The sequence below is a fragment of the Musca vetustissima genome, unplaced genomic scaffold (genome assembly GCF_032173495.1).
Source record: "Musca vetustissima isolate MV318-11 ecotype Yass unplaced genomic scaffold, APGP_CSIRO_Mvet_v1 utg25321, whole genome shotgun sequence".
Taxonomy (NCBI): Eukaryota; Metazoa; Arthropoda; class Insecta; order Diptera; family Muscidae; genus Musca; species Musca vetustissima.
In genome coordinates this window covers 244,563-256,434 of record NW_026880635.1, presented here as the reverse complement: position 1 = coordinate 256,434, position 11,872 = coordinate 244,563, and the positions used below count along the sequence as shown (strand labels likewise).

Here is an 11,872-nt window from a genome sequence, read left to right as displayed (position 1 = left end):
AAATATTCTTTAAAAATGCCCACTTATGGCTCTTTTGGCCCTTGAAAAAATATTTTTTAAAAAACCTCGTTTATGGCTCTGTTGGCCCTTGAAAAAATATACTTTAAAAATTCTCGCTTATGGCTCAGTTGGCCCTTGAAAAAATATTTTTCAATTGCTTATGGCTCTGTTGGCCCTCTGTGGCGCCTTGGTTGGTCATTAAAAAATATTCTTTAAAAATCCCCCCTTGGTTGGTCCTTGAAAAAATACTCTTTAAAAATCCAAGCCTTAGTTGGTCTTTGAAAAATTATTCTTTAAAAAAACCACACCTTGGTTGGTCCTTGAAAAAATATTCTTTAAAAAATCCACGCCACAAAAGAATAAAACTTTTGTACCTCACTGTATGTATGGCATGTTTGTCCAGAGAGGCAGGGGTCATCCCCACACAATGAAATAAAAATTAATTTCTTCATTGATGACTTATGGAAATATGAATACGATGGAGGAGAATAGGCGCACACACACACACATGGTAGCACTTCATAGTTGTCCCCTGCCATTCTGGCACTTCTGTAGGAAAGAATACCAAAACTCCACAACAACAATAACAAAATGTATGTAAATGAAAAACTCAAAGACATTTTCTTTGCACTCCATAAAAATTTTTATTATTGCTTTTCTTTCTTTCTTCTTCTACAAAACAAAACAAGAAGCGAACATTGAATGGAATCTACTTCCGGTAAACAAAAACCAAATGCATATCTTCAAAAGGGACAAATTATTAATTTTTCACACTTTAGGTGTTGTTGTCGTTGCCGAGGAGTGCTTAACAGAAAACTTAAAAACAAATTCGTTAATATAAAAAAAATTATAACAACTCCAATAATTCCTCTCCTCCACTCCTTAAGATTGACGGGTAACAAAGAAGGCCACAGCCATCAGGAACAATGATGATCCGAAAGTGTAGGCGGAACCCTTGGCCCAGGGAATAACTGTCTCATTGGCTTGCAAGAAATTGCAACCGGCACCCTCACAGGTGTAGCAATCGCTGAGATCGGTGCACACACCATTAGCCTGAGCGGTCGAGAGACAGCCACGTTGGAATGATTGAGTGGTGTTCATGTCATCACGGCGAATGTAACATTTGTCACCCAATTTATATGTGGGACAGATTGTGGGACGTGCAGCAATATCCAAAGAGCAAGTGCTGTTCAAATTGCCCGAACATTGGATACAGCTGAGACGATATTGTGGGAAGACGGCACCATTGCAGCCCTCCATGAAACTGCAGGTCATACATTCCATATTGTTGTTGCAGCTGGCCAAGGTGGCATTATCCAATTCGCTGGCACAGCCACGAATGGTGACACCATCTGAAAGGGTAGGAGGAAAAATGGGGAGGGGGTTACAAATAATTCCTTGTTGGGAGCTGGTGTGAAGTGACTTACCGACAACGCGTACATAGCAGGTGGAACTGGTATTGGCACATTGCTTGGCCAAGAAATTTTCAGGTTGGGTGGCACATTTGGGATCCGTCGAGGAGTTACATTGTACACAGGAGTCTGAAAGGAAAGGAAAATTGGGATTAATACATATTTAAAATTTAGGGTTCTTATAGTCCTTTCATGTAGCCCTCTAAAATATTCTTTGAAAAGTTTTTTGTTTTTTGCAAAATAGTCAGGCTGAATCCTTGTTGTTTGTGGTTTTTTTTATATAGAACAACTATTTATTAGTGGGGAATGTATAGCATTGTTCGCCAAAGGGGTGTGGTAGGGAAGACATAGTTTCGTATCACGCCATTGATCTTCATCAGTTCCCTTAGTTTTTTGTTGGGATATTTTTCCCAGAAGCTATTTATTAGTCTATAAAAGTTCAAAAATCTAAGGTCCTTGAAAAAATATATTCTTTAAAAATCCAAGCCTATTGACCAGCTGGTCTTTAAACAAATATTCTTTAAAAATCCAAGCCTATTGACCAGCTGGTCTTTAAACAAATATTCTTTAAAAATCCAAGCCTATTGACCTGCTGGTCTTTAAACAAATATTCTTTAAAAATCCACGCCTGTGATAGGACCCTGAAAATTTATTCTTTAAAAATCCACGCCTGCGATAAAAAAATATTAAAAATATCCACGCCTGTGGTAGGACCCTGAAAAAATGTTCTTTAAAAATCCACGCCTGTGATAGGACCCTGAAAAATATTCTTTTAAAATCCACGCCTGTGATAAAAATATTTTTTAAAAATATTAAAAATATCCACGCCTGTGATAGGACCCTGAAAAAATGTTCTTTAAAAATGTCCACGCCTGTGATAGGACCCTGAAAAAATGTTCTTTAAAAATATAAAAAATATCCACGCCTGTGATAGGACCCTGAAAAAATGTTCTTTAAAAATATAAAAAATATCCACGCCTGTGATAGGACCCTGAAAAAATGTTCTTTAAAAATATCCACGCCTGTGATAGGACCCTGAAAAATGTTCTTTAAAAATATCCACGCCTGTGATAGGACCCTGAAAAAATGTTCTTTAAAAGTATTAAAAATATCCACGCCTGTGATAGGACCCTGAAAAAATGTTCTTTAAAAATATCCACGCCTGTGATAGGACCCTGAAAAAATGTTCTTTAAAAATATTAAAAATATCCACGCCTGTGATAGGACCCTGAAAAAATGTTCTTTAAAAATATTAAAAATATCCACGCCTGTGATAGGACCCTGAAAAAATGTTGTTTAAAAATATCCACGCCTGTGATAGGACCCTGAAAAAATGTTCTTTAAAAATATCCACGCCTGTGATAGGACCCTGAAAAATGTTCTTTAAAAATATCCACGCCTGTGATAGGACCCTGAAAAAATGTTCTTTAAAAGTATTAAAAATATCCACGCCTGTGATAGGACCCTGAAAAAATGTTCTTTAAAAATATCCACGCCTGTGATAGGACCCTGAAAAAATGTTCTTTAAAAATATTAAAAATATCCACGCCTGTGATAGGACCCTGAAAAAATGTTCTTTAAAAATATCCACGCCTGTGATAGGACCCTGAAAAAATGTTCTTTAAAAATATTAAAAATATCCACGCCTGTGATAGGACCCTGAAAAAATGTTATTTAAAAATATCCACGCCTGTGATAGGACCCTGAAAAAATGTTCTTTAAAAATATTAAAAATATCCACGCCTGTGATAGGACCCTGAAAAAATGTTCTTTAAAAACATTAAAAATATCCACGCCTGTGATAGGACCCTGAAAAAATGTTCTTTAAAAATATTAAAAATATCCACGCCTGTGATAGGACCCTGAAAAAATGTTCTTTAAAAATATCCACGCCTGTGATAGGACCCTGAAAAAATGTTCTTTAAAAATATTAAAAATTTCCACGCCTGTGGTAGGACCCTGAAAAAATGTTCTTTAAAAATCCACGCCTGTGATAGGACCCTGAAAATTTATTCTTTTAAAATCCACGCCTGCGATAAAAAATATTAAAAATTTCCACGCCTGTGGTAGGACCCTGAAAAAATGTTCTTTAAAAATCCACGCCTGTGATAGGACCCTGAAAAATATTCTTTAAAAAATCCACGCCTGTAAAAGACCCTGAAACATATTCTTTAAAAAATCCACGCCTGTAAAAGACCCTGAAAAAAATCTACGCCCTTAAAAAACCCTGAAAAATATTCTTTAAAAAATCTACGCCTGTAAAAGACCCTTGAAAAAATATTCTTTAAAAAATCTACGCCTGTAAAAGACCCTTGAAAAAATATTCTTTAAAAAATCCACGCCTGTGATAGACCTTGAAAACATATTCTTTAAAAAAATCCAATCTACGCTAGGAATAAGTAAACGACTTTGGACTAAACGATTAATCGACATTTTGTATTGAAAAGTCAAAGTCAACTTTTGATATTTGAGGAAATCGCAAAGTCGTGATCGTCTTTCGATTTACATTATAAATACTTGGTTTATTACCTCAAAGCCCAAATTGCCCAAAAGTTTCACATTCCAGAAATTTATTTTATCTTTTGACAAAAATTCATATAAAAAATCAAATTTTTAGTCCACTGTGCATCGGTCGGTAAAATTCAAAAAATCGATTTTGAATAGGTTTGACAAAATCGAAAGATCGAAGTCGACTTTTTAGGCAACAATCTTTTAAAGGCAAAAATCGATAAGTCTAAAAATCGACTTTTTGGTCGGAAGCTCGAAAAGTCGACTTTTGCGCTCGACTACGTATCCCTAATCCACGCCTGTGAAAGATTAATAGAGTATGTGAGCTGTGATAGACCTTGAGAAAATATTCAGGGATAGCCCTTGAATACATATTTTTTATAAATCTACGTCTGTTGCTATGTTGTTCTTTGAAAACTATTCTTTAAAAATCTACGTCTAGGACAGGGATAGTCCTTGAAAAAATAAGCTTTTAAAAAATCTTCAGGTCGTCATTATTATTTTTGTCTAAGAAATTTAATATTTTTTATAAGTATTCTAAATCAGAAATCTGAACACATTTCTACCTAAAAAATAGAATTTCCATAGCTACTAAGAACACCATTTAGCCTTGTATATTTGTTTTTCATCCAATAACAAAATTATTTAAACTGTCTTTGCAGATAAGCAGGACAGCAGAGGGAGAACATTTAATCTTATCTGAAATTGATCGGACCAAAGAAAAAACAAATATATATTGATAACACATTTCAATAGTTGACATCATTTCAATTGCATAGACTCGTCGTAGATATGTACAGAAACGAATCTATGACTATGTAAAGGTGTTGGTATTACGGTTAGATAGTAAGATATAGTAAATAAACTCATATAGCAATAAATAAATACATAAATAAAAAATAAGCAACAGATATCGGCGCAATTTCTAGAGTCAATTTGTGTGTGTGTGTGTTTCTAAGGCAAAGTATAGTTATCGTAGCTAAGTTAAACATAATTTATATAACCATTCCAATTGGAATGTTTTTTTTTCAGTATTAGTCATAAACGTATTTTTATCTATTTGTATTAGTTTATCTAATGTTTATATTGTTAGTAGAGGGGAATTATGAATCATATGTGCAATATATGTAGGGTCTATGAGGTCAAAGAAAATTTTTCGATTTTCACAATTCAAACCGATTACTCTTTCAGGGTTTTTGGAATAACATATTTGCTATGATATGTGAACACGAACTGCAGCATACACTGGCATAAAGCATAAAACAACAGCGAAAGCGAATTTTCAGAATGTTTGCCAAACAAAAAATGTCCCGTCCTATTTATGATATTATGCGGTATCTAGGCGCATTTTCCTCCGGAAGTGGTTTAGGCCGAATAATCGAAACCAAACAGCAACCATCGAGCTGCTGAGTCAATTAAATATGCATATCGGATATGCATCCTGGGATATTTTCCAAAGGGAGTGATTGTAATTTGGATTTTCAATTCGTAGAAGGCTTTTCAGGAAAGCAATGTTCAGGATTCACTATACATTTGTATAGTCCTACTTTTAAAGTTGTCTAGTCCTACTTTGAGGGTTTTTGTAGTATTGCCCAACCACATTTCTTGTTTGCCAACCTTTTGAGCGCCACTTATTTTCATTGTTATGTTTACAGGTACGTCAAGTTTAGCCTCTCTTCAAGCTTGAAGGGGGGCTAATTATATAGTCGTACTTTTAAATTTGTCTAGTCCTACTTTGAGGATTTTTTAAGAATTGTCCAATCAAAGTGCTTGTTTGTAGTGCTCGTTTGGTAGGTCAAGCTTGAAGAGATGCTATATCGGTACACGTGTAGGAACAGAAAGATGTTTAGAAAATTTCTTGTCAAAAATTGTAGAGCCAATAAAAATGGACACATTTTTTTTAAACAAAAAATATTATATTCTGATATTTTAAATCCTGATTGTCTCTTCAGACACCCTCCCAAGATGTTTAGAAAATTATTTTCAGCCAACATTAGAAAAAATGTTCCCTACCAAAATCATCAATATTGGTCCCCTATATAACGGCGACGTCCCCTTTATTTTAATGATTGTTCCTAATCAGTGGATTTAATGTTGCATTGGTTTCACAAAAATTTTCTCTTTTGAATTCCTTTTTTTATAAAAAATTTTATATCCCAGTGTTCATTTTTCAATATTTCCTCAGAGAAAAATACTGAACTTTGTTCTCTATCTGATGATAATTATTATTTTTTTTTTCTATTTTTATGATAAGATTTTAATATCACACACTAAATTATTGTCCACTTAATATTTTATGATATGACAGTAATGACAAAAAATCCAAATTATTGTTCGACTTTTAAAATTAGTAGAGTTTCCACATATGGGCATACAACATCTCTATGTAGTCCTTCTTCAATTCCACAAATTTGAATTAAAACAATGTACTTCACAACAACACTTCAGTTTTGAGTCCCATCACTTTAATTATTTATTTTATTTTTTCAAAATCGTATCATTACCGGATTGGGCATAAGCCAAATACACAACGAAGACAATTCCCACAGATAATAAGAAACGCATTTTGATTTTTTTATTTCAATATTTGTTTTTGTTTGATGGTTCGTTTTCAGGTTAATCGACAACTGATTTGACAAATTTTGCTGCACTTGTTGTTATTCAACGCAAATTCGGAAGTTAACTGAAATTCCAGTGACAATGTTCGACTTTTCTACCATTCAATTGACGATCGTTAAAATACGACAAACGCACACACAAAAAGTATGGCACTAATCTTATCTAAATTATGTTAGATAAGGGGATAGACGTATGGACGGACGGACGGGCGAAGTTACGAACCAACGCGGAGGCAAACAGTGTTTTCAAACGATTGAAGTTAGTTACGTAGAAAGATAGCGCGGTGTTGGTGGCAGGTGAACAAACCTGAAATAAATTTGATATACGAATTACAAATAGATATATGACTCAGATGTTTTGTAAACAAAACAGGGGAGGGGGTGTTGAGATTAATCATCGATCAAAACTTTATGTTATTTAAGTATATATTTATATAAATCAAAAAATTCATTGCATATAGCGGGATGCAATCGATTTACAAAAAAAAATGTTTTTTCAAAGACCATCTCAGTCTAAGGCGTGGATTTTTAAAGAATATTTTTTCAAAGACCATCTCAGCCTAAGGCGTGGATTTTTAAAAGAATATTTTTTCAAAGACCTTCTCTGCCTTAGGCGTGGATTTTTAAAAGAATATTTTTTCAAAGACCATATAAGCCTAAGCCGTGGATTTTTAAAGAATTTTTTTTTTCAAAGATCATCTCTGCCTTAGGCGTGGATTTTTAAAGACATTTTATTTTCAAAGACCATCTCTGCCTTAGGCGTGAATTTAAAAAAAAAAAAATTTTAAAGACATTTTATTTTCAAAGACCATCTCTGCCTTAGGCGTGAATTTTTATTTTCAAAGACCATCTCTGCCTTAGGCGTGGATTTTTAAAGACATTTTATTTTCAAAGACCATCTCTGCCTTAGGCGTGGATTTTTAAAGACATTTTATTTTCAAAGACCATCTCTGCCTTAGGCGTGGATTTTTAAAGACATTTTATTTTCAAAGACCATCTCGGATTTTTAAAGACATTTTATTTTCAAAGACCATCTCTGCCTTAGGCTTGAATTTTTAAAGAAATTTTTTTTAAAGACATTTTATTTTCAAAGACCATCTCTGCCTTAGGCGTGGATTTTTAAAGATTTTTTTTTTCAAAGACCATCTCTGCCTTAGGCGTGGATTTTTAAAGAAATTTTTTTCAAAGACCATATAAGCCTAAGGCGTGGATTTTTAAAGAAATTTTTTTCAAAGACCATATAAGCCTAAGGCGTGGATTTTTAAAGAATTTTTTTTTCAAAGACCATATACGCCTAAGGCGTGGATTTTTAAAGAATTTTTTTTCAAAGACCATATAAGCCTAAGGCGTGGATTTTTAAAGAATTTTTTTTCAAAGACCATATAAGCCTAAGGCGTGAATTTTTAAAGAAATTTTTTTCAAAGACAATATAAGCCTAAGGCGTGGATTTTTAAAGAAATTTTTTTCAAAGACCATATAAGCCTAAGGCGTGGATTTTTAAAGAAATTTTTTTCAAAGACCATATAAAGAAATTTTTTTCAAAGGCGTGGATTTTTAAAGAAATTTTTTTCAAAGACCATATAAGCCTAAGGCGTGGATTTTTAAAGAAATTTTTTTCAAAGACCATATAAGCCTAAGGCGTGGATTTTTAAAGAAATTTTTTTCAAGGACCAAAATATATAGAAGCGTGGATTTTTAAAAAATTTTTTTTCAAGGACCAAAGTGGAGATAAGCGTGGATTTTTAAAGAAATTTTTTTCAAGGCGTGGATTTTTAAAGAAATTTTTTTCAAAGACCATATAAGCCTAAGGCGTGGATTTTTAAAGAAATTTTTTTCAAAGACCATATAAGCCTAAGGCGTGGATTTTTAAAGAAATTTTTTTCAAAGACCATATAAGCCTAAGGCGTGGATTTTTAAAGAAATTTTTTTCAAAGACCATATAAGCCTAAGGCGTGGATTTTTAAAGAAATTTTTTTCAAAGACCATATAAGCCTAAGGCGTGGATTTTTTAAAGAAATTTTTTTCAAAGACCATATAAGCCTAAGGCGTGGATTTTTAAAGAAATTTTTTTCAAAGACCATATAAGCCTAAGGCGTGGATTTTTAAAGAAATTTTTTTCAAAGACCATATAAGCCTAAGGCGTGGATTTTTAAAGAAATTTTTTTCAAAGACCATATAAGCCTAAGGCGTGGATTTTTAAAGAAATTTTTTTCAAAGACCATATAAGCCTTTTTCAGGCGTGGATTTTTAAAGAAATTTTTTTCAAAGACCATATAAGCCTAAGGCGTGGATTTTTAAAGAAATTTTTTTCAAAGACCATATAAGCCTAAGGCGTGGATTTTTAAAAGAATATTTTTTCAAAGACCATATAAGCCTAAGGCGTGGATTTTTAAAGAAATTTTTTTCAAAGACCATATAAGCCTAAGGCGTGGATTTTTAAAGAATTTTTTTTCAAAGACCATATAAGCCTAAGGCGTGGATTTTTAAAGAAATTTTTTTCAAAGACCATATAAGCCTAAGGCGTGGATTTTTAAAGAAATTTTTTTCAAAGACCATATAAGCCTAAGGCGTGGATTTTTAAAGAAATTTTTTTCAAAGACCATATAAGCCTAAGGCGTGGATTTTTTTTTAAAGAAATTTTTTTCAAAGACCATATAAGCCTAAGGCGTGGATTTTTAAAGAAATTTTTTTCAAAGACCAAAGAAATTTTTTTCATAAGCCTAAGGCGTGGATTTTTAAAGAAATTTTTTTCAAAGACCATATAAGCCTAAGGCGTGGATTTTTAAAGAAATTTTTTTCAAAGACCATATAAGCCTAAGGCGTGGATTTTTAAAGAAATTTTTTTCAAAGACCATATAAGCCTAAGGCGTGGATTTTTAAAGAAATTTTTTTCAAAGACCATATAAGCCTAAGGCGTGGATTTTTAAAGAAATTTTTTTCAAAGACCATATAAGCCTAAGGCGTGGATTTTTAAAGAAATTTTTTTTTCAAAGACCTTCCTTAATTTTTAAAGAAATTTTTTTCAAAGAACATTTAAATCTCAAATTTTTTTTCCATTTCGACTTTTGTATTGAAACACTGTTTAGAACCATTGCAGCATATTTATGCTGGCGGTTTCTTGTGATGGAATTTAAATAGGAACACAATTCAAATTTGTAGTTCATTGTTTTCCAATTAGGTGAGTCTGCTCGATGTCACCATCGTGAGATTTAATCTCTTATTCAGAAAAACAAATTTAACAGAGGACACATGTTAGTGAATAATCACAAATACAAATATCGACTTAAATATAATTTGATTTTGGAAATTCTTTGCAAACATACACGAACATATTTGAAAAATGTAGGCTACCAATATTTGCAAAAGGTATTTTGTCATAGAATAAATATTTGCAGGAGCTCTAAATTTCAAAAACGCTTAAAAATTGATAAATTGGAACATCAATTTAATAAAAATATTGAAACAAAGCATTGTAGGCCTTGATTTCCACTTTCCTCGAAACAGTTGCCGTAATTTTTAAATTAAGAAAAATTCTATCATATTTTTTCATTTGAATTGGTATGTCATGAATAGCATAATAATTACATTAAAAAATATTCGTTAGTGAGTGCAAATATTTTATTCACAACTATTATGTGTCGCTCACCCACAACCACCCATAAGAAGACGTCAATAAATTCACAGTTAGTGTTTCATTTTATATATCAAAACAAAACTCAGTAATTTTAAATAACGTTCCAATTTTTCGTTTCAAAAGTTTTACCAAACCTGTTCTGAACATGTCAGGTTTCATACAAATTTCCATACATTCAATTTGAGACGCCTGTTAACCACCCTTGTAATGGGGGCTAGGAAAATTTAAGAACACGTCATGATCGAATCATCAAGAAAAATTGTCTTACGATAAAAATTTGTCATTTAAATTTATATTTCATTAATATCGTTATTAATAGCATTATTACAAAATATACAAAAATATTCGTTCGAGGAAACCTTTATTCAGTGCAAATATTTCGAAATTTTATAACCTTTATTATCGTTTGAAATACGATTTCATTGTAAAAAATATAAAAAAAAACATGAATTAGTCATTATGTTGACTTTGTATCTATCATGCAAAAATATCAAAGGCTGGCCATTGTTTGATGGTAGGTCGCGTTTGGCATTGGGTTTCATATTTCATAATATCTATAAAGCTTTCTTCTAATATCTTTAAATAAATGGTGATGAATTGTCGTATTTGAGGGAAATGGGTTTGAAACCTTACCCATTTCCTGAAAATATTATATGTGTATATACATTGTTAAGCTCTCTGTAATTCCCTAATCAGCGGTGTCATTTATTTTTAATCGATAGAATTGTGGAATTGAAGAATGTACCAAAATTTCTGATAAGATACAACAACAACTGTAAATAGTGTTGGAATTTTTGTTGTTTGTTGTCATACCTTTGTCACAGTAGTTCGAAAAAAATTAATCATTAGATTAAACTTTTTCCCTATAGTCATTTTATTAATTCAAATAATTAATATTAAATAACATTGATTTAATGACATTAGACTAAAACTAAACAAAACGACATAAAGGATCTCCATTCTCGATGTCAAGATTTTTATAGTGAAATTTTTAAAATCTAGTTGACTTAAAATTGATAAATAACTTCTTTATTTATATAAAGGACCACGATCTGCAAATCTGCACTTGGAATGTGCCCACGTTGTACAGAACAGGGGCAGTGTTCGCTTTGGCGGATATACTCAAGAAGTACAAAGCCGATATTATTGCCTTACAGGAAATGCGATGGAAATCAGATCAATCAGACGATTACGCCCTGTATTATATCTGCCATGAAACGAGACATGAATTTGGCTGCGGATTTATGGTTAACAGGAGAATAAAAGACCTTGTCTCCAGATTTACTCCAGTAGATGAGCGAATTGCTATAATCCGTATAAAAGCGAAGTTCTTTTACATCAGTCTAATTTGCGTCCATGCTCCGACCGAAGAAAAAGATGAACAGACCAAAGACATATTTTACGAGCGCCTAGAAACAGCATATGACCGTTGCCCTGGCCATGACATTAACATTCTGCTAGGAGATTTTAATGCAAAAATCGGAAGGGAAAATATCTTTGGCCTTACCGTCGGAAAATTCAGCCTTCATGAAGAAACATCCGACAACGGCATGAGGTTGATTGACTTCGCGGCAGCAAAAAACATGGTAGTTAGCACCAGATTCAAGCATCTCGATATACACAAGGCCACCTGGATTTCTCCTGATAAAGTAACGAGAAATCAAATTGATCATGTTGTGATAGACGGAAGGCATTCATCC

General features: G+C 32.7%; 1 protein-coding gene across 1 annotated transcript; it reads right to left on the bottom strand.

Moving 5' to 3' along the window:
* Positions 1-874: 874 nt before the first annotated feature.
* Positions 875-6,495, bottom strand: LOC133326366 (uncharacterized). The gene is made up of 3 exons (XM_061535018.1): positions 6,425-6,495; positions 1,428-1,541; positions 875-1,352 (listed from the first exon to the last, which is right to left on the bottom strand). The coding sequence occupies exons 1-3, from the start codon at positions 6,483-6,485 to the stop codon at positions 883-885; spliced, it is 645 nt and encodes a 214-aa protein (XP_061391002.1). The 5' UTR covers positions 6,486-6,495; the 3' UTR covers positions 875-882.
* Positions 6,496-11,872: the final 5,377 nt, after the last annotated feature.